Source organism: Coloeus monedula (genome assembly GCF_965178545.1).
Source record: "Coloeus monedula genome assembly, chromosome: 3".
NCBI classification, from domain to species: Eukaryota; Metazoa; Chordata; class Aves; order Passeriformes; family Corvidae; genus Coloeus; species Coloeus monedula.
Genome location: NC_138783.1, coordinates 21,865,408 through 21,891,538, shown reverse-complemented (window position 1 = coordinate 21,891,538; position 26,131 = coordinate 21,865,408). Strand labels below are relative to the sequence as shown.

General features: G+C 40.7%; 1 protein-coding gene across 1 annotated transcript in view; it reads right to left on the bottom strand.

Annotated features, from left to right (window-relative positions):
- Nucleotides 1–243: 243 nt before the first annotated feature.
- Nucleotides 244–26,131, bottom strand: part of POLQ (DNA polymerase theta) — a gene marked incomplete at its 3' end in the record, with an annotated part of 51,733 nt that continues 25,845 nt past the window's right edge. Inside the window, exons 15-30 of the mRNA XM_082277315.1 lie at nucleotides 24,785–25,028; nucleotides 20,973–23,986; nucleotides 19,862–20,005; nucleotides 19,073–19,269; nucleotides 17,382–17,622; nucleotides 16,114–16,307; nucleotides 14,292–14,429; nucleotides 12,820–12,994; nucleotides 12,203–12,338; nucleotides 9,616–9,734; nucleotides 8,839–9,023; nucleotides 8,382–8,493; nucleotides 6,688–6,812; nucleotides 5,055–5,208; nucleotides 3,201–3,316; nucleotides 244–357 (exon numbers count right to left, since the gene is read on the bottom strand). Coding sequence (XP_082133441.1) covers nucleotides 244–357; nucleotides 3,201–3,316; nucleotides 5,055–5,208; nucleotides 6,688–6,812; nucleotides 8,382–8,493; nucleotides 8,839–9,023; nucleotides 9,616–9,734; nucleotides 12,203–12,338; nucleotides 12,820–12,994; nucleotides 14,292–14,429; nucleotides 16,114–16,307; nucleotides 17,382–17,622; nucleotides 19,073–19,269; nucleotides 19,862–20,005; nucleotides 20,973–23,986; nucleotides 24,785–25,028 — 5,408 coding nt within the window. The remainder of the gene's footprint in view (nucleotides 358–3,200; nucleotides 3,317–5,054; nucleotides 5,209–6,687; nucleotides 6,813–8,381; nucleotides 8,494–8,838; nucleotides 9,024–9,615; nucleotides 9,735–12,202; nucleotides 12,339–12,819; nucleotides 12,995–14,291; nucleotides 14,430–16,113; nucleotides 16,308–17,381; nucleotides 17,623–19,072; nucleotides 19,270–19,861; nucleotides 20,006–20,972; nucleotides 23,987–24,784; nucleotides 25,029–26,131) is intronic.

Genomic DNA, 26,131 nt, shown 5'->3' with positions numbered 1-26,131 from the left:
TTTTAACAATTAATAATTTCACAGTTTTGTAAACACGCTTCAGTGCTCTGACTCAGCTCTGAAGGGTTTGGCTTGGTGAATTCATACCATGTTCCACCACGTGTTTCAGAAGGCAGCTTGTTACCCTGCCAGTAGGAACACAGCACAGGAGGATCACACTGCCAGCAGGTGATCACAGGCCCTCGCCCTGCCCGGTCCATGGTGCTTCTGCCTCCTCACGCATGGGAGAGCCACACAGCATTGTCACAGCTCCAGGTCCTGCAGGTCTCCCCAGCTGGGGCCAATTTTCACTTTAACATTCAGTTTCACCGAGAGTTTGATGGCGTTTTCCATCTCGTGCTTCACGATCTGAGCAACCTAAGAGAAAACATCAGGCATCAGACACACACACAACTTCAATGCTCTGCGTTTCTGTCAATAGCTGGGGCAGACAGACACCTGGAATCCTCTCCTGCATTTATGTGCACTGACTTACCACCAATGGGAATGCATCCAAATCCTAATTGGTGTTTATGAATGGAGAACCTGTATAAAGCCAGTGAGATTTTATGCAGCACAGAGCTGTGACTGGTTCTGCAGTGTTTAAGACTACTTAGAAAAGAGGCCAAGATTAACTTTCTATTAAACACTTGAGAGTCCTGCAGAGTCTCATCTTTCACTCAGCTGCATAACTCTTATGTGTTTCATGGAATCTGTTCTGAAAACTTCAATGTACTGAAAGTAAGACACAAAACAACTTTGCCAGAAGCAAAGAACAGTGGCTCCTCCGTGCTGTGCCAGCATGAAAAGCACTTTGTGAAACACAAACTATAAACCTCTGGGAAAGCAGGTCACATTCCATGTGGGTGCTACAAATACTGTCCAGGTTCCCCCTCAGTGTTTAGTTAAGGCAACTCCTGCCCTCTAGTAAACATATGAGGTAACTGTTCTCTGCCCTCCAAAAGTATTCCTGAGAAAACACTCACTTCAATACAGTTAGAAGACAGAAATTATTTCTTTCTGCAACTATTTGGATTACAAGAGACTGGATTTTTTTTCCCTGACTGTAAAAACCTGCCCTGGATAGAGGTACTCCCTTTCCTCCCCCAAGACCCATGCAGAATCCAGCCTGTCCTGGACTGCTTATTTGAATGAATCTTCCAATCCACATAATCCCATGAACCTTTCCACAGCAGAATGAAAAGACACTTCTAAATTACAGTGATTCCTCAGCTCAGCTAGAAGCCACTCTGTCAGCAGAGGAACTATTCAAGCTTTCTGACCCTTCCATGTGTTTTCATAATTTCCTCACAGGTACCCACCATAGAAATTCCTCCATAGTTTTTGCTGGGTAATGGAGGAGGGGATTCGAGGAGCTCAGAGCACAAGCGTTTACAACAGTATTAAGAACTAGGGGAAGATTTGTCTTCCAAACCCCTGTGCCCCTACATTCTGCATTTCAAAATGATTGTGATAACCTAGAAAATGCTTTGAAATAGGATGTAATTCAGCACAGATGAGTATAGAGCAGAAAGAAGCAGGGTAAAGAATCAGGACAGAAATAATCTACTGTTCCAAAATAGGATGAAAAATAACTGCCTGGGCAGGAAAAAAATGGGGTTATCAGAGATTAAAAACTGAACAGGTCTTAAGCAAGGCACACTGCTGTGAGAAAACAAGGAAATGAAATTCTGGAACACAGAAAATGTTGCTTGCATGACACACAGATCCATTTTCCACTCTGTTCAAACCACTCCAGCCTTGATCAAGTTTGGGGCCCAGCATATCAAAAGAAACATGAACCATACAGAAGGAGATTCTCTAAGAATGGTCACAAGTCCAGCACATGGCACCAGCAAAGAACATCAGATTAGGGCTGCTGCACCTAGAACCAGGGACAGCAGCTGTGCTGCAGGGGAGACAGGAAAACCTGCTGGTTTAAGCAACTGCCCAGAAAAATCTATGGAGAAATATATCTGAAGGAAGTTAGAAAAGCTGGTAATAATTGCTCTTGAAGTTGAGGTAGTTCATGAAAAGAACAGAATACAGTAAATAATAAGCAAATCCATCCATTTTCCAGTTCTCCTGAGAACACCATGATAAACTGGAGTCAGTATCTAAAGATGTTAAAGCCTATACTCAGGGGATTTCAGTCTTCTACAGGAAGAATATTAGGAGCCTTTTTGTCTCTAAAACAGCCTGCCTGGATTGAAGCAGCAGATGTCTGAACAAAGCTGGCAAAATGAGAAAAAGCTTGAGCTGAGATTCAAGACAAAAATATCAACGCTTTTGTTTTTATTTAAATTAATATATATATATATTACTAATAGCTATACTCACGTATATCTTCATATTTTTATTAATACATATTTATTAATATATACATGCACACTCAGGCCAGTCAGCAGTGCTGAAAGCTCTTTCAGACTAGGAGTTACTGCTTGTCTTCAGGAGTCACCTTTTGTCATTACCAATGTGCCTGTGCAGAAGTGGAAGAAAGGTATCCCCAAGGTATCCCAAGATACAGAAGCACGGCCTGGGAGCTTCCCTGTGCTCAGGACTTGGGAAACACTGAGATGCCAACACCCAGCTCAAACACCTGCCCCTGAGAGCTGTCACACAGACACCTCTGTGCCCAGGCACAGGAGTGCCTTCAGGGAGGAAGAACATGCACACACACACACACACACAAAAGGCACTTTAAAACCACAGAGCACATTCCTTGTACCTACCGTGCTGCCAACCAGCACCAGGAAGGGAAGTAGGTAGGGAATGAGGAAGCAGTACCAAAAGGATAGAATCCTCCTCTCCCTGCACAGAGTACAAACCACAGCTGTGATAATACGTGTTCTGAGTTAGGCACCAGAGCATAAACAGGGAGGCAAAAATACCTCCAGGTAAGGAAACACTTCCCCCTACACCTGTCACCAATACTAAGCCACTTCACTCACCAAGCCTCACAGAGAAGTTGCATGAACTGCTGTTATAAGCAACAAAACACATGCTGAAAGTGAACTTTGGCCATGAGGATGGCTTGAGTCTGAAAATCAAGGGATCAAGCATGCAAACATGTTTTTTATATCCAACTGAATTTTGTTTTCACAGACCTTTCAGCACGCAGGGAGAGGGGACCCAGGGAAGAGAATGTGAGCTCCTAGAAGGAAGGCTTGTTTGAAATACAGTAACACAATAGAGCTGACAGAGGAACTGCAGGGCTGTACCTGGATGACATCGTCCTCTGCAACTTCATAGAGGAGCTCATCGTGCAGCTGGAGAATAAAGAAGCCTCCTCTGATGGGATGTAACATCCCTGCATTTCTCCTCCTCAACAGCCTTCCTGCACAGGTGAAGGGCAGAGTTTGTTAGGTACCATCATAAAAAAGTGTGTTGCTTGTATCAAAAACCTTTGCACATTCCTAATGCTGAGAAAAAGAATGTGAGGAACTTTAAAATTAAAAAGCCCATGCCTACAAACAAAACCACAAATCATTGCTGTTCTATCAATATTTGTACAGCTACTGAGGGAAAGAATGTTAATGAAAAGTGTTTTAGATATACACATTTCAGCCTTACATTATAAAGATATGAATCATAATGGAAACAAGAGATAGTTGTGTCTCCTGAACCATCTGCTTTAAAAATAAATTTTAAACAAAATCATGCGAAGTTTAATCAGAAGCTGGTTTACAACATTCTCTCTGGGAATGAATTAGGATTCTGCTTTTCTTCCAGAAACATTTTAATGGTAAGTTTAAGAAAGCAGTAAGCCTCTTGCAAAATGCAGTTTCTGAAACTGTAGCTCCTGAGTAAAACAGAGGAAGGAAAAAAAGAGCAATTATTGAATAAACAAGTAAGCAGCTGACAAAACCAAGATCCTGGTAAGCCTTCCCTGACAAAAAATAAAACAAACCCTTCAATGGTAAAAGCTGTTGGTACTTTAAAATAAACAAACACAACCTCACACACAGACTCAAAAGTTATTTATTTCTCAGGTTAGCTGACAGGAGGACTTCAGTTCACAGAAAGGGTTTCAAGCCATCATCAGTTCCTCACACAAGCCTCACACTGAAGCAGCAATGTTGAAGCAGCAACATAATGCAGGATGTTCCTCTGATGGCACAGGCATTTCTAACTTGCTGAAAAAGAATTCCTTCCAGTTCCTTAAACACTCAGTATCAGAGTAGGGAAAAACTGCCACAAATGTATCTACTCACCTCCCTACAATTACACTGGCCAAAGGTCAGTGGCGTCTGCTCCTAGGAGGGGCATGAAGCTGTGCCAAGCACGTGCCTTCTACTCATAGCTGACCTCTGAAAATGGTCTCTCCAAAGTAAACTCCCTGATACATTTTTAGAGGTTTGGCAATTAATTATTTAGTTTCCAAATAAGACCCTTCATATTAAGACAGCTGCATGTTTCAACTGAAGCACAAGAACTGTCAAAGAAATATAGCTCTCCATCTCTTGTCTTTCTAAAATACGCCTGATGAACAAAATACCATCTACATTATGCTAAAAAAAGTCTTTGTGGCATTCCTCTGGGAATGAGCACCCCAGCACAGCTTTGCTATCTGCAGCCAAAAAAAACTTATGCCAATAAGTGCTTTGTATAATACTCTCACAGAGTCTCTGTACATCAAATTCTAGCCAACAAATTCCAGAGTTAATTCTAACCAAAAAATGTATTTTTGGAACCAGAAGTTGTCCCACTCAAATTTTTCAGTGCCTCTGAAGCCAGAGCGTCTGCTCAGTTCCTCCTTCCCACTTCTGAACAATTCTGTGGTGGCATCACAGACCACATCACACAGGAACTCTCACTGCCAACCTTTGCAAGATCTGCTCTGAGGTAATTGGACTCTCTGTTCTGGTCACATTTGCTTCAGTTTCTTGAGCATTCTTCCTCCTTCCTTATGACTTTTTTGCCCCTTAAACACAGACTTACCACTGCCAGGAAATAAAACATCTCCCACCCCTAGGGCCAAAGGCACTAACTTTTTTCCAGGTTTGTTTTTTTTTTTTTTAACATTAGTAACACTGAAAATCATGCTCCAGTGTGCAAAGAAGAGGCATCCATACCGGTCTTATCTCTCTGGAAGGAGCTCTCCAGATGTCCATGGGACTTGAACACAGAGGAGAAAGCTTCCAGGCGTCTCTGAATATTCACAGTGGCTGTTTTGACAATATCTGCAGCAGATCCCTGAACAGTTGTATTCACAGCCTGTCGCTCTGCCTGAACAGAGACAGTTGTTCTCAAAACTCACCCCCAAAAAACCAAATCCAGCATGTCACATGTACTTAATTAAAAATAATAAATACACGGCCAAATATACACATAGAAAAACTTCCAAATGAAGAGTTTGTTCTATCTGCCTGAAAGAAAAGCACATTATAGACTAGCTTCAGACACAAAATTTCTATAGGGGGCTGAGAAAATTCCACAAACTTAAAAGTAACGAATATCAAGGGTAATAACCTGCAAGAGTCACAATCCACAAGAATAAGCATATACACATGGTAAGAGTTTCAAAGGGAGTGGAAAAATCTCAGTTAATCCAAGCACCACAAGACACTTCTGCCTATCTTCAAAGGGATGGACAACCGAAGGCAAGTAACTGGACTTTGTGGATTAACAGTCTGGTCTGCCACATTAAATTCTGACTGCCAGAGCATGACAGCTGTGCAAAAACACACCAGACCACCATTATTTTTCAACACAACCAATTTCTCTACTAGTCCCCTCCTCAGAGAAGAAAACTGTATTCAAAGCTTCTTCTCTCTTTGTTTAGAGCTGAAACATGTGCAAAGAATTATGAGGATGATGAATGAAAGTGAAGATAATTCATTAACTGGTCTTTAATATGATTTTAAAGACTAAATCAAATTTGAACAGAAGATGAATCTACAAAGCTTCCTGAGGAAGTATTTTTCAGATCAAATGGTCCAATATTTTCAAAAGTTTTTTGAAAGCCTCCTTGTTTCCCTGTGAACTATTTGGAGTACAAACACCCCCACTTCCTCCCTCTTCTACCCTAGTCTTTAATTCCACACAACTTGATCCAGCTTCCTACTGAGAAGTATACTGCTTCCTCCCCACAGAAAGACCTCCCTAGGGGGTCAATTTACTGTTACTGGAGTAGAGGCTATGGCAGAAGCATCCAAAATTACCTGGAAAAAAAAATTAATGCTAGTGCAAAGGTGTATACTAAGTAAATATTTATCTAAGAAGTTAAAGCCATTTTCCTTTCAGGGAAAATAAGAAAAGGAACAAATATCCAGAAATATAGGACTTAAATGCCCTGTCTTGTTCAAATGCTGACAGCATGTAACATACAAAGACTGCTGAGTGGGAGCAACTCAGCCTGAAGAGTTAAAGTGTATCACTGTGTGGAGGCTTTTTAAAATCATGTCCATTGATTTCAATAAATTACTCACTCCAGCTCCAACGTGGGAGTTCTGAAGTGAGGTTAGCACAGTGATGACAGCTGCACACCCAGTCACAGAAGACTTACGTCAAACAGGACATGACAAAAGCTGTTATTCAGAGAATGACTGAGGGAACAATGAACTAAGCAAGAAGTGGTAGGTCATGACTAAGATGGCTCACAAACCTTGTAAAACTGCAGACATGGCTATGCAAAGAAATCTGGTATTTTAAAAATAAAACTAAAAAAGAATATTTAAAGAAAAAAAGGCATGGCACTCAACATACATGAGCTTTGCTGTAGGGATTTGGATCTTTGATAGCTGGCAGGTATCGCCGTCTCCCCAGGATGGTCTGCACAAACCCATCCCTTCTGCAGCTCCGCACTGTCTCCCTCAAGAATTTCTGAACCCCTGTGAAAGAAGAGAGAAAGTTTTCTGGAATACAGCTGATGTTCTGTACTGACTTCTCAGTGGGGTCACTGAAAGCAGTCTGGGGCAGCCAAGCAGCACAGAGGAAATCCTTCAAATTTCCTGGACCCCATCAGTGGACAAAGGCACACGATCACTCATTCAGCTCTCCTGCAAAACCTATTAAGACTTTTGAGATGGAAGAGAGTGCACAGTGTCAGGATATCTGGCTGTGCACAAGGAGGTGGGAAATCCATTCTGCACAGTGCCCAGGCACAGAGGGTCATATGTGTATTATTGATAATGGAGAGGTCAGAACCTGGACCAGCACTGGAAAGACAAGTAGTAGGGAGGGAATAAATTGAAAGCAGAAGCCAGAGCCCTTGATGCCTCAGGCTGCCTGACTTCAGCCTGTGTCCCTTCAGATTCTAGGATGAAAGAAAATCACCCACCTGCACTTTGCAAGGAAGGAGCAAATTCACTGAGAGTGTTAAAAAGAAACTTAGGTCAAAGAAAGGTGAGATAGGGAAGAATGAACTGCACTGCAAATTCAGGTGACAACTGTACGAAAGTGGGGAAAGTTAACTTCAGACAGTTTCTTTCCACGTTTACAAAATATAAGATGTAAAAGGAGCTATTCAAAATCAAGATTGATGGCATCAGTCAATTCATTAGGCATGTCATTTAGCAGTCAGCCTGGCAACACATACCAAGTGAAAATCCATGAGAAGTGAAGTTACAGTGTAAGGTACACGCAGTTTGCATGCATGCACATGTGCCAAGAGAGAGGACACAGGAAGTCCTTCCTAATGGTCACGAAGGAGAGACTATTCAGAAATTAATGGAGACTAAACAGACTGTTAATAGAAAACCATTTCTCTGCATCTGTCTCCTAAAGCAACTGACCCTAAATGTCCAGAATATAATTTTCCAGCTCACTTTCAAGTCCTATGATTAGAGCTAGCTGCCTCTTGTCCCATTTGCCCTCCATTCTTTTTCTGATTACAGCTCTGTTCTTGCTACAGCTTTCCTAAAAATTAACATGCTTCTTAGAAACACAACAATGTCTTTTTACAAAACATGGGAGAGCTACTCTGAGCAGCTGGGTAAGTATTAAAGGGCAATATGCAAAACAGTTTAGAACTCCATGAAAGCAGAAGACAAGAGCAGAAGAAAGAAATGGTTATATTTAAAAATTTTAAGCATGGTCTAAAGTTGTCACAGCATATCATTTGAAGCTGTGTTTTAATAAGAAAAAGCATGTGTCTCATCCCAAAACTTAAGAGCTTTAAAATGACTCCTCAGGGCTTATTATTTAATCAAAATAACAAAAAAAAATTAATGTAATAAGTAAAGAACAAAGTCCTAAAGGTGACTACAACCAGAGAGTAAAACATTACAGAGTATTAAACTGTTGCGTTCATGCACTGGACATTTTCAAAATGAAAAAGCATTTTCAAGAGATACGAGTAGTAGGTTGAGACAAATTTAGGATTTGAAGAGACATGGAGAGAAGGGATTAAAAACAACAACCACCACCACCACCCAGCTCCCAAACAGCCATATCCAAACCTGTGTATCTTGATTTGAAGGACTCAATGTAATTGGCAGCTTCATTTTCATCAATCCCCATCTGCTCGCCTAAAGATTTTGCTCCTATTCCATAGATGATTCCATAGCAAATCTGCCAGAGGACAGGGTGAAGAATCTCAGCCGTATGGTCAGCCATGCAGAGAAAGCAGAGCCAAAACAAAACGTGATTCACTGGCAGACAAGTGTATGGAAACAAGGGCAAGTATTCAAGAAGAGAGACCCTCTCTGAGTCCAAGCCATCCATGCTGCTTTTCTCCACCCTCATCCCCCAAAATCCCGACAGCTCCGTAGTGGGAGTGGGAGGACAGACAAAGCAACTACTGAACAATCATGGCTGAACTCACACAGAAAAACATACTACTGTGACTCCACAATGTGTTGAACACTGAACCTTCCTGCCCAGAAAGCTGCTACTGAGTTTTTTTCCTGAGATTACCTGCTTAGCTTGTTGCCTGGTCCTGTCTCCAACAGCTTCGGGATCCATCATTTTCCATTCTGCTGCGATGCTCTTAAAGACATCAGTACCACCATTCAAGGCTTGAATGAGGCGACAGTCACAAGACAAATGAGCAAGGATCCTCAGTTCCAGCTGAGAGTAATCAGCAGCCAAGATTAAACCACCTGAAGTCAAGAAGTTATCAGAAAGCATTATTTCATAAATTACTCCAATATTCCATCCAACTTGCCAGCAAGAAGGACTGAACCCATCCTTTATCTTCTGCTCTGACAGTTTTTCACAGCAATTTCTATCAGACAAATTCTTGCCTGTTTCCCCAATGCTCAGGCCTGCCTGCTTTACATCCAGTCACTACATCTAGAATCCATCAAAACCAAAGAAACAAGTATCTGTCCAGGTGTCTGAGACAGAGCAGGCAATGTCAGAACTGACACTTGGATAGAAAGAACACTAGGTAGAGTGCAATTTGTGTATTAATAGCTGCCTTAGCTACTACCTCTTTACAAAACAGGTATTCTTAAAGAGGAAATAAAATTGTGAACATGTGAATGATATCATTTGAATACTTTCCCCAACTGAAACTCTCTCTTTTAAAGTCTTGTGAATAATTTTGAAGTCATGCTAACTACTGCACTAGTTTTCCAAGTAGGCTGCTCAGACACATATATACTGTTACCAATTCTTAAACCTTCATTACATTTAGGATTTTTTGATAACCATATACTTAACAATTCCAGAACAGGACGTGGGCATTACCTGGGAAGGGAACAAAAGCATGCCTCATGCTAACAGAAAATGGTATTCCTCTTTCTTCGGATCTGTTTGCAGCTTGAACCTTTAGCCCATTAGGCAAAATACTGGAATGCTTTGTGCATCTGTGGAGAAAAAGAATGACTGCCCTTCACCAATTTCTAAAATACTAAGAGATGCATAATCATTTTTACCACAAAGAATCAATGAAACAAGTGAGACAGTGGCCTCTATTCCATTTTTCTGGACAATCCATACTCAAATTTTACCATGGGGGAACTGGACAGAGACCACATCAATACCTGAAAGGGATTTACTGATTCTGAAAAGACTTAGGGATAAATCTCCTAGTACATTCAGGATTCAGTTCAGAAATTGGATCATTCCACTCTAAAAGAGGTAAGATGAATGGCCCCAGATCTGTGATGAGCGCATTCAAGAAAGACAACAGAGTCACAGGAATCCTAAAAATTCAACACTCCACCTTGAGTGTCAAGTCTCTCAACATCATTTTCCCCTGCAGAATGCACACACCAGGCCATACCCAGCAGAGGCAGAAAGATCCCCCACCCCAACATCACCCTCATTACTGTACATGCACACACATTCCCAAGTAAGCCTGTGAAAACAGAGCAGAAGTTGCAGAAGATGTGCTCATACCACACTGTACATTTCCTCCTGAAAGACTGTGGGGAAAATCTCCCCCAAAGCTACTTGATTTTCTTTTCTGGGAGGCCAAAAATTTACAGTGTCACCCAGGTGCTCTGCATCCTCTCAGGGCTTGCTTAGGTCTCCTGTCCCACCAAGTTATTTGTAGCTGCAGATGGAATTGTATCCATGAGCATATCCACTGAACAGTGCACAACTCTGACACCATTCACATCACATACTCCCATCAGCACCAGTCTACCAGACAGTCCAATGGGCTCTTCACTGGAAGGCAAAAGGATTTTATAAGCCCTTGATGTTTGGATCAGAGATCTGAGCAAGTTCTTTATCAAAATGAAAAGGTATCTGTGAGATCAAGACTAGTTTCAGCAGAGCACAGAAAAGACATCATGCTCTCCCTTGTGCACTTCCTTTTCTTCTTAAATATTGTCATTTCAGGAATGGTAGGGAGCAATGATATGAAAGCACAAAAATCACAGAAATAAATTTTCAAAAGAAATAAAGGTGAGGGACAATTACATGTCTGGGTACTGCAGAAAATCACACTGTTCCCCATAGGTTCTCAGTTTAGTTAAATGTAAGGGCTTTATACTATGACCTAATTTAGCTACACTCCTTTGGTCAGAAGCTTCTTACAACAGGAGGAAAGAGTAGCAATAGTAGTTAGTAAGATAATAGACAGCTTGGACCAAAGCCTGGAAGGCCTATCAGACTTGGCTGGATGGCAGTTTCTTTTGTGCCAGCAGTCATTTCTGTGCCTTTAGGATTGCCCATCTTCCTAACACAGTGGCTGCTTAACTAAGGAATGTGTGAAAATGTAGGAAAAGTCAGCCTGAGAAACAGACCTCTCCAAGTCTGGCAGACACTCCATTCCTTTGATGGGCTCTTCTCTACAAGGAAGACTCTCAAGAAACCAGCACACTCCCCAGCCATTCTGACAAGCTGCTGCAAGCCTGAGCATTGCCACAGCTTTAAGTCAGAATGACATTCCTGCCTCCATGGCTATGCCTGGTTCTTCTGAGGAGAGATGGACAAGATCCTTCCACTCCTGAGTTCTCTTTCCATTTCTTTCCCAAGGCACAAGGGTGTTAAACACATGGTGGTAGGAGGTGCCAGACAGAAGAACCAAAAACCTTCTCAAATTTCTCACATCTTGCTGTGGGGAAAAAAGCTTAGAAAAGGCACTCAGGTGAAATAAATGGGACAAGAACCTGAAAGGAAAGAGAAACTGAAAGGGCAGAAAAGGACCACCAAGTATGAAGCCTCAAAGCTCACAAGGTAGTTGCTAAAAGATTCACCTTGGTATTTCACTAGACTGTCATGCAGCTGTTTAGGCATTGGCATGGAATGCTGTCCAAGTAGAACTGCAGAACCATAGAAAACAGGGCATGTGGTTAACAGAAACCAAATTGAGAAATCTTCCTCTGCTACCTGGTAGTTTCTGCAGGTCATTAGAACAACTAAAATTATTAACGAAGAATGAAAAATATGTTCACCCCTGTTCCCTTTACAAACAGAGCTGCACAGCATAAAAAAAATTAACTTTTTTCTGCTTTTGCCACAATATCCTATCCTCTTTCACAGTAGCTCTTAGCAAGTCAAACCAGATTCTAACTTCAGCTGAGTTATTTTCACACTCATTTAGTTACTTCCACCCAACAGCTGGGAGCGTAAGGCTCATCTCACTGAAGGGTTTCATAAAGGACATCAAAAAGAAAGCAGATAGCTACATGAAACCACAGGCTGTTAGCATTATTACATATTTCATGTATCACTGATTTTTAGGTCTTTATTCCCCTGTAAGAGAAACACTGAATAACAAGTCACACTGACATGACAGCAGCCACAGGTGAAGTCAGAAAAGAGAAACTGGACAACCTGACCACGTTAAGATTAGACAGAAGCTTTGCCAAGATCCTCCTACCTGCCCCCCAAAGCAGCACGAGAATTAGCATTTCCATGGGCTTGGGAGGGTGGGCTTTCTTCAACCACAGTTGGCATTTCGATCTCAAAATCTCTTGGCACATTCTGGATATTTGGCTCTATGAAGGTTACTCGACCTGAAAGGAAGACAAGGCAGAACTAAGGAAGGGTCCAAAAGGAGTCTCTTTAAGTCAGCACAGCTGCACACACCCTGCATCTCCAAAATGCAATGGGCAGGAGAGTGAGAGAGGACACGACCACTGATCAAATTTTTAAAAAGGAAAATAAATCTGTGTTTAATTGGCTTGTGATGGTTCCCCATTTTTGTATCACTAATAAAAAACTCCCAAATCCAGCACCTGTTCTGGAGTCAGAGATTTACATGTGTGCAAGAAATGTGCAAGAAATTAATAATAATGCTCAGTGAACACAAAAGCTATTTCAAATACATCTTGTTTTCTAAGGCAGATACATGTCAAATAGATACACCGGTATTTTTGTTTGGTTGAAGTAGAGCACAGGCTTGATTTCCTATCTTTTCCCCTTAGAAAAGCTGCACACACATATGAGAAGACAGAAAGCCAGTAAGAAGTGAGGCCTTTGCACACATTTGTTCACCTGTAGCTGTGTGAGTCTGTGAAATTGGATATATCCTTTCCATTCCCAGTGCAGAATTCAATCGCTTCTCCCTCTGTAGTGGAAACACCACTTTAGTAATGGCATTGTTGATCCTCCTCCATTCCAATATCAGCCCTGGCAATGGGTGAAGCGTCTTTAATTTCTCCAAAACATCCTTGTGGGAAGAAAAGGGCACAACTAATCAATGGCCTTTAAAGCTTTATCTATAAAGTTTTTGCAGTTCTGCAGGAAAAAGTGACTCCTTCACCCACAGTGAGTTTCCAGTGTCACTGCCTTAAAATTAAATCCCTATCCTCTCCACTTACACCACCTACACCTGGGTAATCAAAGCACCACCTGACACAGCTCCATTATTACCCACGAGAAGACAACCACTTCTCTTTGGACATCACTCTTAATCAGCACCAACCAATAAACCACCTGAAATGATGAAATAAAGCATCACTTGCCACAGGTCCCCTATGTTGTCTCCTCTTGTCCAGCGTTAATGCTTCTCCTCCATCTTCTTGCATATTTTTCTCCCTGTTCTCTCCTATCTGTACACTAGGAACACAAAGTGAAGCCCTTGACTATGCTCCTTGAAAGACAAAGCTGATCACTAGCAATCAAATCCTTTCATGTTTAATCAGAAATATAAAGGGACTAACAAGAATTTCAAAAGACAGTGGCATGCAAACATTTCTCAAAATAACATTTTTTTGCGTGCAGCAGGCAGCTGCAGCCTCATCCCTCCACATCACAAAAGGAGGAAATCCTCCCTTTGCTTCTTGCTCCCTGCTCTGCCACCACCACTGCACTCAACATCTTCACTGCCGCTTGAGTTCCAGAAATCAATACTTGTCTTCTGAGCACAGACTACACTGAACAAGGGGAAACTAAGAAAACAATACAGATTAATGAGTCCTGAAAACAGGAACATATATATCTGCTAATTTCACTTGTCTGGCAAGAGCACCCATTAGCCTGCAGCAGTTAGTATTAATGCAAGTCCACAATATTTATCAACTGGCAAGGATGTCAATAGCCTTCACATTATACAAGCTCCTGATACACTAAATTTGATAAACCATCAGATTAGCCATTCTGAAGACAAATTCTCTGAAGCAAAAAATACAGATTTGATGGTAGCAGGAAGAGAAAATATTGTATTTATTCAACATGGTATTTAAGTCTCTTTCAAGCTGATGTGGAAAAATTCTCCTGCTATTGGCTTTACAAAATTATTGTGCTATTTTGGTCTTACACGTGATTTGGGAAATCAGATTCTGCCTGATTTACTCTTATTGAAGCCTGCAATTTATAGTCATGTACTCACTGCACTCAAGCTTTAGGAGAGCAGGAGTTACTCTGCTAACAGAGAAGGTAGAATCCAGTTTGAATTTCCAGTGATAACTGGAGGAGCAAAAGGCAATTAAAATTTACTTTCAGACTAGAAACAAACTTTACCGTACCTTGGTTGTACTGAACTGCTTGCTTAGCCTGACCCTGTTTCCTTTAGCAGTTGCTCTTCTGGTGTAACCCAGGGTTTTCTTGTTTCCTTGGAGTTTCACTTCTCCATTTTGTGGCAACTTCAGCTCCAGGAACAACACCTGAAAGAGGTCAGCATTTCAAATCAGTTTCTGCCCACTACTCCCAGGAGAAAACAAAAGCAACTGAGCACTTAAACAGCTTGTTCCAACCAAAGGATAGTACAAATGCTTCAGGTAATTAAAAAGCTGATTAAAGATCCCTGCTATCAAAGTCATTCCTCCTCATTTTAATTAACTACGAAATGCAATTTAAAATCTCATTTTCTGAACACTCTAAGTTTGAGTTCAGAGGTATGTTTTTAGAAAAGGTAATTAACTCCATCCAATAAGTGAGGTTATTACTGACAGTCAACTGTAATAAAATGTAATGTTCAGATGACTGAAAGTGGGAAGAACATTGGTGGAAAAAAAAGAAGTGTTAGCAGGGAGCAGGCTTCAGACCAATATGAATGGCAAAGAAAGAGGTGGTCACAAATACCTTTTAGAGAATAGCTAGAGTATTAGTTTTTCTAACAAAATGTGAAAAAACTGCGAAATTAAGTATATGCTCATTTGGTGACAGAATACAGCTCTTAATTTTTCACTTCTCTTTCAGTGTAGCATTACACACTACTTAGCAGCTATTGTCTTTCATTTCACAGCTAGCAGAAGGGAACAGAAAGCTTTTCTCTTGCACATTTATGTAGCACAGAAGTTTTACTGACAGAAAACTAGAAGGGTAATGTTCCACTAACCTATACAAGATACTTTACATGACTTGTAATACATTTCCATGTGAGAAATAAGCTTCTATAGTTCAGGAAACAGCATTTCAGAAAAAACTTTACTTCCCCTGTTCCACGAAGCAGAGTGAAACTGAAGTTGAGCATTATTTCACGAGTTCTAACTTAGGCTGCTGTTACTGAGCAAGACTTGTACATTTGCAACAATGAAGGAATATTTCTGTGGAACTTCTTTGACTGATACCTTGCAAATTTTGACTACTTCCATATAAAGGAACAGCCCCTCAGCAAGAAAATAGTAAATGGAGAAAAAAAAAAAGAGGGGGTGAAAAGCATGCACAGCAATTATAATCTATTTCAATTATCTCATGTAATGTACATTAAAAATGTAAGTGAAATTCTTCAGGAATTAAAGCATTGATATTTTATATAGAAGTTTAAGAACCTTAAAAGGTTCTTAAAAGCAGACAGTAGTTGAGTCAAAACTTTTAAAGCTGTCTTTCCTTCTCTTTCATGCCTGTACAGGGACAAGGGTAACAATGCAACTTTTTCTTCTTAGACTCAAGACTACATGACATCAAATCACATCTCGTGTGCAGGACACTGGCATTGCAAAAAAACTTCTCCATTCCTGTACCACTCATCCAAAATACTCCAAAAGCCATTACATTGGCAGATCATCTCATACACCATGAGAGGCCAAGATCCTATACAAACCACATGCATATTTTCACTTGGCTTCTATTTCCAACATACATATTTCCACTTCCAGCTTCTTTATCTCTGCTAATTTTGGCAGAAACCAGAATGATCAGTCACAAGTAGGAGAGGCACAGACCCTTGCAGGCATCAAGCTCATAATGAGTGTAAGGATAAATGAAGTCTCAGCAGAGTTGGGTTTGCATTTTGTCTTTTCTTCACACGTTCTTCCCAAGTAGACTTTTTAAAATTTATTTTAGCCAAAGCCTCTCGATGGTAACCTCTGGGGAAGTTCTCCCTGTCCCACCCAAACCCTCATGTACCTCTGCAATGTCATCAGGGCTCGTCAAGGAGAAGCTGTGACCTGCCAGCTGATATGCCTTGGTCTCAATCTGGCTCAGTTTAGCCTGCATGACCTGTTTCTGGGTCTCATAGGCTGTTGTGCTGAAACCAATGCCATTCAGCTCCAGCAGAGCCAAGCAATAATGGGTGGGCATCTCCACTTTGGAAAATACATCTGTAAAAAGTACAAACTCAAGAAAATCTTTTATAAAACAGATCAACTGCAGATAAACAGATTTATTAGGAGAAAAAATGGAGAATCCTGAGTTCTGAAAATACTGAAATGTTCTGACACACTGAAATCTTTTACTATAGATTTCATTTCAATACTTTTGTTTCTGGAATAAGAAATATTTCATAGTAAGAAGTGTTCCAGAACTTCCTATCACAAAAGTATTTAAGAAAGCAGCTTCTGTCAATTTTTTTTCTAAGAAATGCATATCTCTCTGTTTATCAACATTTTATAAACTGTTTAATGTAAGGCTTTCTATCTTGATACACTTTAATTCCACCACCCACATCTTTTAAAAATGTTCTAAGGTTCAACTGTAACAATCATAAATGATGTGGTAAACTTGCAATCAAATACTTCAGTGGAATTGAACCATAATCCTCAGCTCTGGATACACTTTAGGGGAAACCATCATAATGACCACCAATAGATATATGCTTCTGGGGGGTTTTTTTGATGGCTTGTTTTAAAACAACACAAGCACTCAGCAATTATTAGTGCAAACATACAGGATCATTCACTATGGAATCACTAGAGTTTCGTGGACACAGTGCATACCTGACAAATCATGCTATATGGGCAGGCCAAAGAGCAAGAAATCTCCTTCAGAAAATATTTGAGGATTTTAGGAATTACTTCTGACAAGGAAATCAAAAAGCTTTTGAAAATATTAATGAGAAACCATAGACAGACCCACAAGTCCCTCAGAATGGCCAGGGTACTCACCTGGGAGGTTGAAATATGCTTGATTCGGAGACTTAGAATAGACTCTGCTACAGCCTTAACCACTGGAACTGGTGGATATTTGGGATATAAGAATTATAGTCTAATTTTTTTTTTCAGAATAGATATAATTCCAAGGGAATTTCTCTCTTTTCTTTTAACAAATGAACATTTTGACACAGAATATATTAAGGACTTCTAAACCTCCTCTCTTCTGCACTGATCATTCAGCCTGTGGTAGCACAGCTATATTTACCCTCCATCTTTGCCCCCAAGTAAAGGAGGTCTCTTTACCTGTCAGATTTTCCTTCTGTAATTCCTTATGGAGTTGGTCCATGACACTGAAGATAAGCACAGACTCTGTGGCTGCTCTGTACCTCCCAGAATGGTCTCCACTGGCACTCAGCCCCAGGCTCTGCACCCCTTGGCCAGTGCCCACTCCTTCCAGGAGGGGCAGCTCACTGGGGAGAAAGTTGGTCACCATGTTGTGAAGGGTGCGTTCCTTGGAGCCAGAATCCAGCAGCCAACATGCAACCTTCAAAAGGGAGAGCTCTGTGAGACTTTTTTTTTACATTTTAGTCATAATACAATGCAAATATTTAACCAAGGGTGGTTAATTCAAGGTTATAGCACATATTATTTTTCTTGATTTGGCAGGCAAATTGCAATAATTTGTTACATCATTTTGGTAAAAACCTTCAAGAGGGCCTAAGTCACTGAAAAGCTTAATTCTTGAGAATGAAAAATTATTTCTCTCTAAAAGGAAAGTTATTTCTGTACATTTGAAAATTTTATCCTGTGTCAAATAAACACATCTTGAAGTGTCTTTTCACTTATTAAAACTTAAAGGGAATAAATATGAAAATCAGGATCAAAATATGCTTAGTCTGAAAAATTACTTCATAAAGATCAAAACTTGCTATTGATCTAGAATATTAGCCAAGCTGAGCTCTCCTATCTTTTGCAGAACTGGACTTATGCCAGGAATTCTGTATGGGGTACTTTACTCCTGCTGAAGCTTAAACCCCGGTCTTCAAAGCATGTTCACTTATAGCTATATTTCAATTTCTTGTGTCAAAACAGGATGAAACACAGATATCTACACTGTCTCTGCCATGTAAGCAGAAGTAAAAAACCACAGGTGTATACATATGGGGCTGGGGAAGGGGTATGTATATATTCATTGTATCATTAAAATGAACAAACATGACTATTACAAGGAAGTGTGAGGGGAAAGATGCTTTTACTGCTCTTTAATTTTATCCTAAAACTACATCTCGGAATGAAAAAAAACCTATGTTTGTACTTGTGTTGAACACCTTAGCTAAGTTCCTGCAGAGTTGAATATTGCCACAATGCTGTTCAGCTCATATGCAAAGCAAGCTTTAAAAATCAAAGGAATTTTCAGTGCATCTAGAACTTTTCCTAACATGGGCAAGAAGGTGCTTTTTACCTCAAGCTAGTGTTTCATTCGAGTTACAACTAGTACCCAAACCTTTTGAAATTACAAGTAAACATGGTGGGTTTTTTGAGAAAACAGTGGTAGCAAAGAGGTCCATATGTACAGTGGGTAAATATTTTGCTTACGAAGTCTTCTGCTCTCAGAAGCAATAACCTGACCAGAAGCACTTGTAACATTTCAGTCCCAGGCTTCTTATTGCAACAAAACAGGAGTTAAGTCCTGTCCACCAGTACTGAGCAGAGATTTATCTTCATTTCCCCTGCCAAGTAAGGTATGAAATAATAATAATGTCAACCTCTGAAACTGTTTGTTTCTCTTGCAGGCACCATGAATATAGATAGCAAAGCAAATGTCCTCTAAATACTGTTCTAGATTGCCCACTGAAAGAAAATTTCACTAAACCTCCTGACAGATGTACATATTCATACCTAAATAACAGAAGTACCAGAAGGTACTCCTGTCTTTCCACTGTTGTGTTTAAACCAGCAGTTTTACCCAAGCAAAATTTCTTAATCCTGCAAACCTTTGGGTCCTCAAAATTTCCTTCCAGGGAGATGCCACAAGCCATCAGCAGAGTTTTGTAGTGCTGAATGAAGTCATACATGATAAGTGAGCGCTCCTTCCTGGGCTTCTCCTGCAGGTACAGCTGCACATGGTTCAGTCTCTCTGCCACAGAGAGGCTTTGGTCCAAAGGTGGTGGTGCCAAACTCAGACTGATTTCTAAGGTAGGAAATACAAGCAAAAATCATCTTTTAACCCCATTACATGGTAAGAAAGGCAAGAGAAAAATCTTGAATACAATCACCTAAAGCACAAAAACTACAAGTAAACTGTGAAGAAATAACAATATATCTATAGCACTATTACATATTTTAGCAAACCAGACAAGCCTCCCAAAAGCAATATGCTGTGTCTGTACTAACAAAGGATAGCCAGGAATCAAACCCTAGTCACAAGGTCACTTAGCACAGATTGGGCTATGTTCAGCATTTGAGTGTTAGATACGTTCTGGAAAGGAAAAACTGGAAGAGACTGAAAGAGAAAAGCAAGTTAGGTAAAGAGAACATGAGAGTAAGCTAACATTTTATGCTCACAGGCCAGTGCCTGAGCCAGTTACCTGCCCATATTACACAGTAGTATGGACGTATCCACAGCAACCTGTTCAAGGGTCTTTAACACCTAAGACTGCTAAATTATTCCACCCCTGAGCTGGGGTCAGGACACTCAGAGCACTTCAAGAACCTTATCTGCTGAAGGTACTTTTTTGAGATGCAGTGTCAAGTAACCCAGCACAGCCTGTCTGCTCACTTACCAGTCTGGTCTTGAATCTGCTGCAAAGAGATATAATAGGCATCTTTTCCACCCCAACACACTGCCAGTCCAACTACCAAGATGTCTTCACATCCTTGGACAGGAAACCCGTCATCTTTAACTTGCATCCACTGAGGAGAACTCACTAAAGAAATAATTTTGAGTTACTATTATAAAATGGCATCCATAAATAGAGAAGAGTTGGGTCCTGAAAATGCAAATACATACAGTTGAACCTAAAATTGAGCATTATCAAGTCTCAGTAAAGCGAAGGAGCAGAGTGTTAGTAGACGATGGAGAGCTGGTGTCAAGCATTTCCTTGACAGGTCTTTGGCGATAGTTAATGAAGTGTTAGCAGCTTGTTGGTATGTGAGAGCATCTAAATATTCTTCTGTGACTGCCTCTGAACCAAGGTTAAATATTTTCAAATATTTTCAAAATGTAAACTTGGTTCAATATAAGCATGTGTGAAATTCAGATCAATCTCTGGGTTGTTGCAATATTGCTTCTTTTTTTCCCCCCACATAAGTATTCATATGCTTCAGTTTGCTGCTGCTTTATAAACATACTCTTCCTTTAAAATGACAAGATTAAGCAGTTAGATTCTCTGCTGTCACATTGCCATAACAACAATAATAGCATTTCTTAACTATCAAAATAGATTTTTGACAGATAAATGTGAAATGCTTTTTAGAGTGAAAGGAAGGAATACATTTCTATATCAACTCCTGAAGAGGTTGCTAGAAAAGGCCAGAATTTGGAAGGGATGCTTTATGGGTGGTTTAATCTGAACAGGAGGAAGACTTTATTTACTTTGAGGGTGACAGAACACTGGAATAGATTGCCTAGAGAGGTTGTGGAATTTCCTTCCCTAGAGATATTCAAAATCTGCCTGCATGCAATCCTGTGCACCCTGCTCTACGTGAACCAGCTTTAACAGGGGTTTGGACTAGATAATCCCCAGAGGACCCTTCCAACCCCAAACATTCCATGATTCTGTAATATCAGTGATTTTTCTCCTTTTTTGCATATCCATTCCTTCTCCAGGCCTGCTTTAAGCTGAAGATGCCACATGCTGTTCACAGAATAATGCACTGGAACAGGGAACTGACCTTTTTTGAATTTGCCACCAATCGTTGATTTGGGAGACAAAAAGCACTTTGTTCTTTCACATGCCACTGAGATGGAGAATCTGCTTTTCTCCTTCCATTCTGTAATAAAAGTCTGGAAAAGTGTTTTGTTGCTTGCTACATCAACAATAGTGAAACTCTCAGCACTTAAGGGAACAAATGGAAAAACATCCTGAGAGAGCTGCAGTGAAAAGCCTTGGTCTATAGTGGAATCATCTTTTATCTCATCAGTCTCAATTGGGTCTAGACACCCAAGATGGACCTGGAATGTTTTTACCTGCTGCTTTGCATTGCCCTCACTATTCCACTGTGCCTGAACTGTCTGCCCTTCATTCTTGCAGGTGACTTGTCCTTTTCTTGCAGATTTCACAGGGAGAGAAACAGAACTTTTTGGAAAAAGCTCTTTGGGAGGTGTTGGAGGAATAAACCCATTGTTACTATCTGGTGCAGGACAGGATGTTCTGTTGCTTCCCTTGAGCTGAAGTGTTATGCCCTCTGTTTTCCAAAGATCTGAGTTTTCAGTTTTGTTTTCTTTAACCGTGAAAGAGCTTTTTAAATCCTGGCAAGTAGGCAAAGGCTCTGGCTCACAACAGTCAGATTCAAAAACTGGAACTGGAACTAACTCTCCTTTCAAACTGGAACTTGCTGAAACTGGTTTGATGCCTGAGAGGCTCGGCCATTTGTCTAATACATCCTGCAATCCTGGGCTTAGTTCAAACGAGCAGTCAGTCCACACTACTGGATGGCATTTCTTCTCTAAAGCTTGGTGTCTTCTCTGGAGCTTTTCACCTTGATCTCCTACTAAATCCTTTGGTTTGGGGTCATTGTTACAAATCACTGGGTTTCTTAATCCTGACTGACCTTGAAATGAAGAAGGAATGTCTTTCAGAAAAGACGGGGAATTTCCACGGCCTAAAACTTCTGCTATTACATCCGAGGATGCTTGAGACACACTGTTACACTGTGCATGATTCTCATGTTCCATCTGATTGTCATTGACATCAGATTTATTCTCAACAGGCCTTAGACTCTGCAAAACACCATCTGGAGGAAGCAAAGCCACAGGGTCCTTTCCGTCAGCTTCCATGATGTGAACAGCTGAAAGGTCACTGACATTACTGAAGCTATCATCAAACAGCAAGCTATCACTCATATTTAGGCTTGTTTCAGGGACAGGCTGGCATTCTGCTTGTACAATGTGTTCCCTACCTAAATGGGAGGTTGCTTCATTCAGGTCTTCAGACACACTCTCCCCTTTCACTGAATTTTGGGTCTGGTAATCTTGTAGAAAACTGTGCAGCTGCGAGTCAGTGACTGAGAAATCGCTTTCTTTAAGGCAAGGTGCAGGTTCTATTTTCTTCACGACAGGCTGTAAATTAAGGCCTTCAGACTCCAAAACTTTATTACTACAGTGCTGAGTTGTGTTTTTTGTAATTTTATTGGTGGTGATAAGACTTGAGAAGCTCAGTTTCCTAACTGTTGCAGCCAGCCTTTTATCAGTATCATTCTCAGTCCATAAACTGCTTAGGTTTTTTGGTATTTCCTGCTGTGGTATTGCTGCTAGCTCTGAACCTTGTATTCCCTGCTGTCCTGTGATTCCAGCTGCTCCCTCCTGTTTTATTATCATCTCAGTTTGAGTATCCAACTGGAAGCTGTCTTCAAAGTCTCTAGAGTCAAAAAACAGGCGAGAAGCTGGATCATTCTGAACATCATGTGCATTGCAAACACCTCTGGATTTTACTAAAGACCCTTTCAGAAAGTCCTTAGGATGACTGCTGCCTTTCTCCAGTGTTCCAGCTTGTAACAATATTCCATTGGGCTTTTCACTCCCATTTTTGTCACCATTCTGAATCTGAATATTGCAGGTTTTATCCTCACCAGGGCAAAAATGCCTATCAATCCTCACCTCAGCACAGCTCGCATCTGTTTGAGTTTTATTCATTTTGTTCTGCTCACCATCAGTTCTCTGTGTCCTAGCACTACCAGGTGTTCCTCTACTTCCTACAATACTGTGTGTCTCCATAGATAGCATAGCAGGTGCCTGAAAACCTGCTCTCCCCTTAGGCATGCCTTCATTCGTGGTGGTAGGCACTGTAAATAATCCTTCCATTTTATCTTTCCTCCCAATCTTAACTTCCCCCGTCTGTACAGAATTTGAGGCTTTATGAGTTACAGAATCTGTTTCCATAAATTCCTTATTATTTTGGTTTGAAACAAAATTATCTGTAGAGATGCTAGTGTGGAAAACAGGCAGCTTTTGTATGTCTGTGCTAAGCTTATTTGAATCTTCAAGAAGTGACCCCTGCAGTTTTGAAGCGGTATTTTTGTTCCTAGTCTGGTTTAAATGTGTATCTGTGCTGTTAATCAATCTAGAGGCTGAGGACTCTGTTCTCAATGTTGGTGTTTTTCCTTGTTCAGTAAGGTGCTCTGGGATTGCTGTCCTGGAATCCATCTTGGTTTTGACCAGAGAAATTTCTTCTGTGTTTTCATTGCCTCTGCAGACATTTGGCCGTTTTCTAGCCCTGTATACAAGATCACCCTTGCCTTCCTCTGCTCGAGCCTGTTTCCTGCCTGGGACTTCACTCTCAAATACAGAGCTTTCTGTGCTACTGCTCAGTCGCCTTTTATATCCCTTTTTAATATTTGATAAGTCTCCAATCCGAGAACCAAGGCCATTACAGTGTTGAACTCTGCACCCTTTTTTGTTTAACACCCTTGAAGACTCAGCAGACTCCTCTCCATCTGATCTGTGCAGTCTGTCTTCCAGTTCTGACTCACTGCTGATCACAGAGGATGTATCAGTCTCGAGAAAAGACTCTGGGTTCCACTGCACTCCCATCAGTGCCAAATCCTGCTGCAGAAGTCTCCTGGCTTCCTCCACAATGATGGAAGCTGCTTCTCCTTCAGTTAAGCCCTTCATTCCAGCCATCCAGATGCTGCGTGTGGCCCGACGCTCCTCTGCTGACTCTTCATCCTCATCCACAGCCCTACGAATGCTGTGGGAAAGGCAACAGACAGAGGTGAACATTCATGCAGAACATAACAAACAAGGAGCTGGCACTATTCAGCTCTGCTCCCATTTCAACTGTCTTCACAGCTGGCTTTACAGAAGCACTCTACCTAAAATATAATGCACTTGATGGGAAATAACTTAATTGGAAGTAACTATTTCAGTTTCCTAAATCTGAAGAGATGTCGATGAAAGATATTACTGGCTGCATACCCCAAAAGCATTGCCAGATTTCTGTATTCAAACATACCCCAGTGCCCTACTAAGGCAAGATGCAGGCTTCAATGAGTCATCCTTCATGCACTGTTTTCCAAAGAAAGGAAACTTCAAGAGCATGAACCAGACAAGTATCATGGCACAGTCCGAGAGGTACTTGATAAAGGAAGCTTGTTATTGCACTAACATATAAATCACAAGAGAATCTCAAAAGATAATCAGTAATAAATCATCAACTACTTTGAACATATGGTGGAGCTGCCTTTTAGAGGCAGCAAAAACTCCCCAGAAAGCACTGATAATTTACCCAGGACTAAATAGTGCATTGAAAAGAGGAATAAGGAGAAAAATTAGGTCTCAAAAACTTATTCTGCAAATAAAAATGCTTCTATTCATTTCAAAATCATCATGGAATGACCGTGATCTGTCGGAGAAACCTGCAAGTTCTTTCTAACTAACATTTGACAAGAAGTCCCAAAAGGTTGCCATATTTTATTGCAGGTTTCATCCTGTAACCTTTCACCTTACAAACTCCTTTACTTGACTTCTGGACATACTGATTTCTCACCTTTTAAACGGTACTGAGCTCTTCAGAGCAGCTGCCACGTCATCAGGACTGGCTTTAGCAAGGTCAGCCACGGTGACAAAGCCAGCGCTGTAAAGTGTCCTGGCACGCTGCGCATTCAGCAGAGACACTCGGACCAGGTCACAGAGCTCCCTGTGAACCCCAAAAGTGAGGCGGCTCTGGAACTGAGAGAGCAACAGCTCCATGTTGTGCCAGCCCAGTCGATTACAGAAAACTGTTATCATTCCTGAAACACAAAAGTTACATTAAAGTCAGAACTCCAGCTCCAGTTCTACTAAGCTGGATTCACTCCCCACCCCCCAATCTGAATCAGCACTCACTTTACATTTCTCACCTTCCCATTACTTACAGGAACTAACTCAAGTTTATTACAACGATGAGTAGGAGCCAGTCTTGCAGAACACAATCTGCAATTAACTAGTTAATCAGTGAGGTAGAAATTCTGAATGATACTGTTTTTTCAAAGATGCTAATACTGAAAGTATGAAGCACATGCATATCCCGGAACAGGAGTCTTATGAAATAATCATACAGAAAAAAAGGCAAAAGAAAAAGTGGTGATGAGAGTCACTAAGGGAAGGCACAGATCTTTGAGGAAAGCCAGCACTGACATCCATAAAAACAGACCTTGGCTGCAGAATTTCAGCTACTGAGAGCGTCATAGGGGATAGCAAATCCTACGATAAAGGTTACAACTGCACTCCCCAGAGCACGGGAGAAGGAAAAGAGTAGAGAAAAGACAGTTTCTTACTCACAGATTATGAAAACCACTGAAAGACATGGCATCCCACACTATTTTTACAGTGATTATAGAATAAAACTTCTATCATATCTCTTAACTATATGTCATATCAATAGTTCATTTTACTTCCCAGATTACTACTGTGAAAATTATTAACACTGGAAATACAGAATTATGAAACTGCTACAAAGTTATTTATACTAAAAAGTTAAAAAAAAAAAGTTATTTATACTACCAGAATTAAATTAAACTACTCTGCATCAGTTGGCGTGACCTTTTCATTTTGGGGCTTTGACTCATGCTGCAACCCACACAGAGGGTTTCGCAAGTTGAGCTAAAACTGTCTTAAAAACTGAAAACTCACTTATGGAGTAATGAAGGATTTAGGCAACAGAAAGAAAATATCTTGGTCACATGGTGGGCTGTTACTTCAACTCCCACACAGCCTTCTTAAGGAAGTTAAAGGTAGCAGCTGTCTGACCTCCTGTGATCTGGTGATAAATGACCCAGAAGCCACTCACTCTGTTTTGAAAACTGTAACCTTATACTTTCTGGCCAATTAATTTTGCATTCAGAAGAAAGCCATG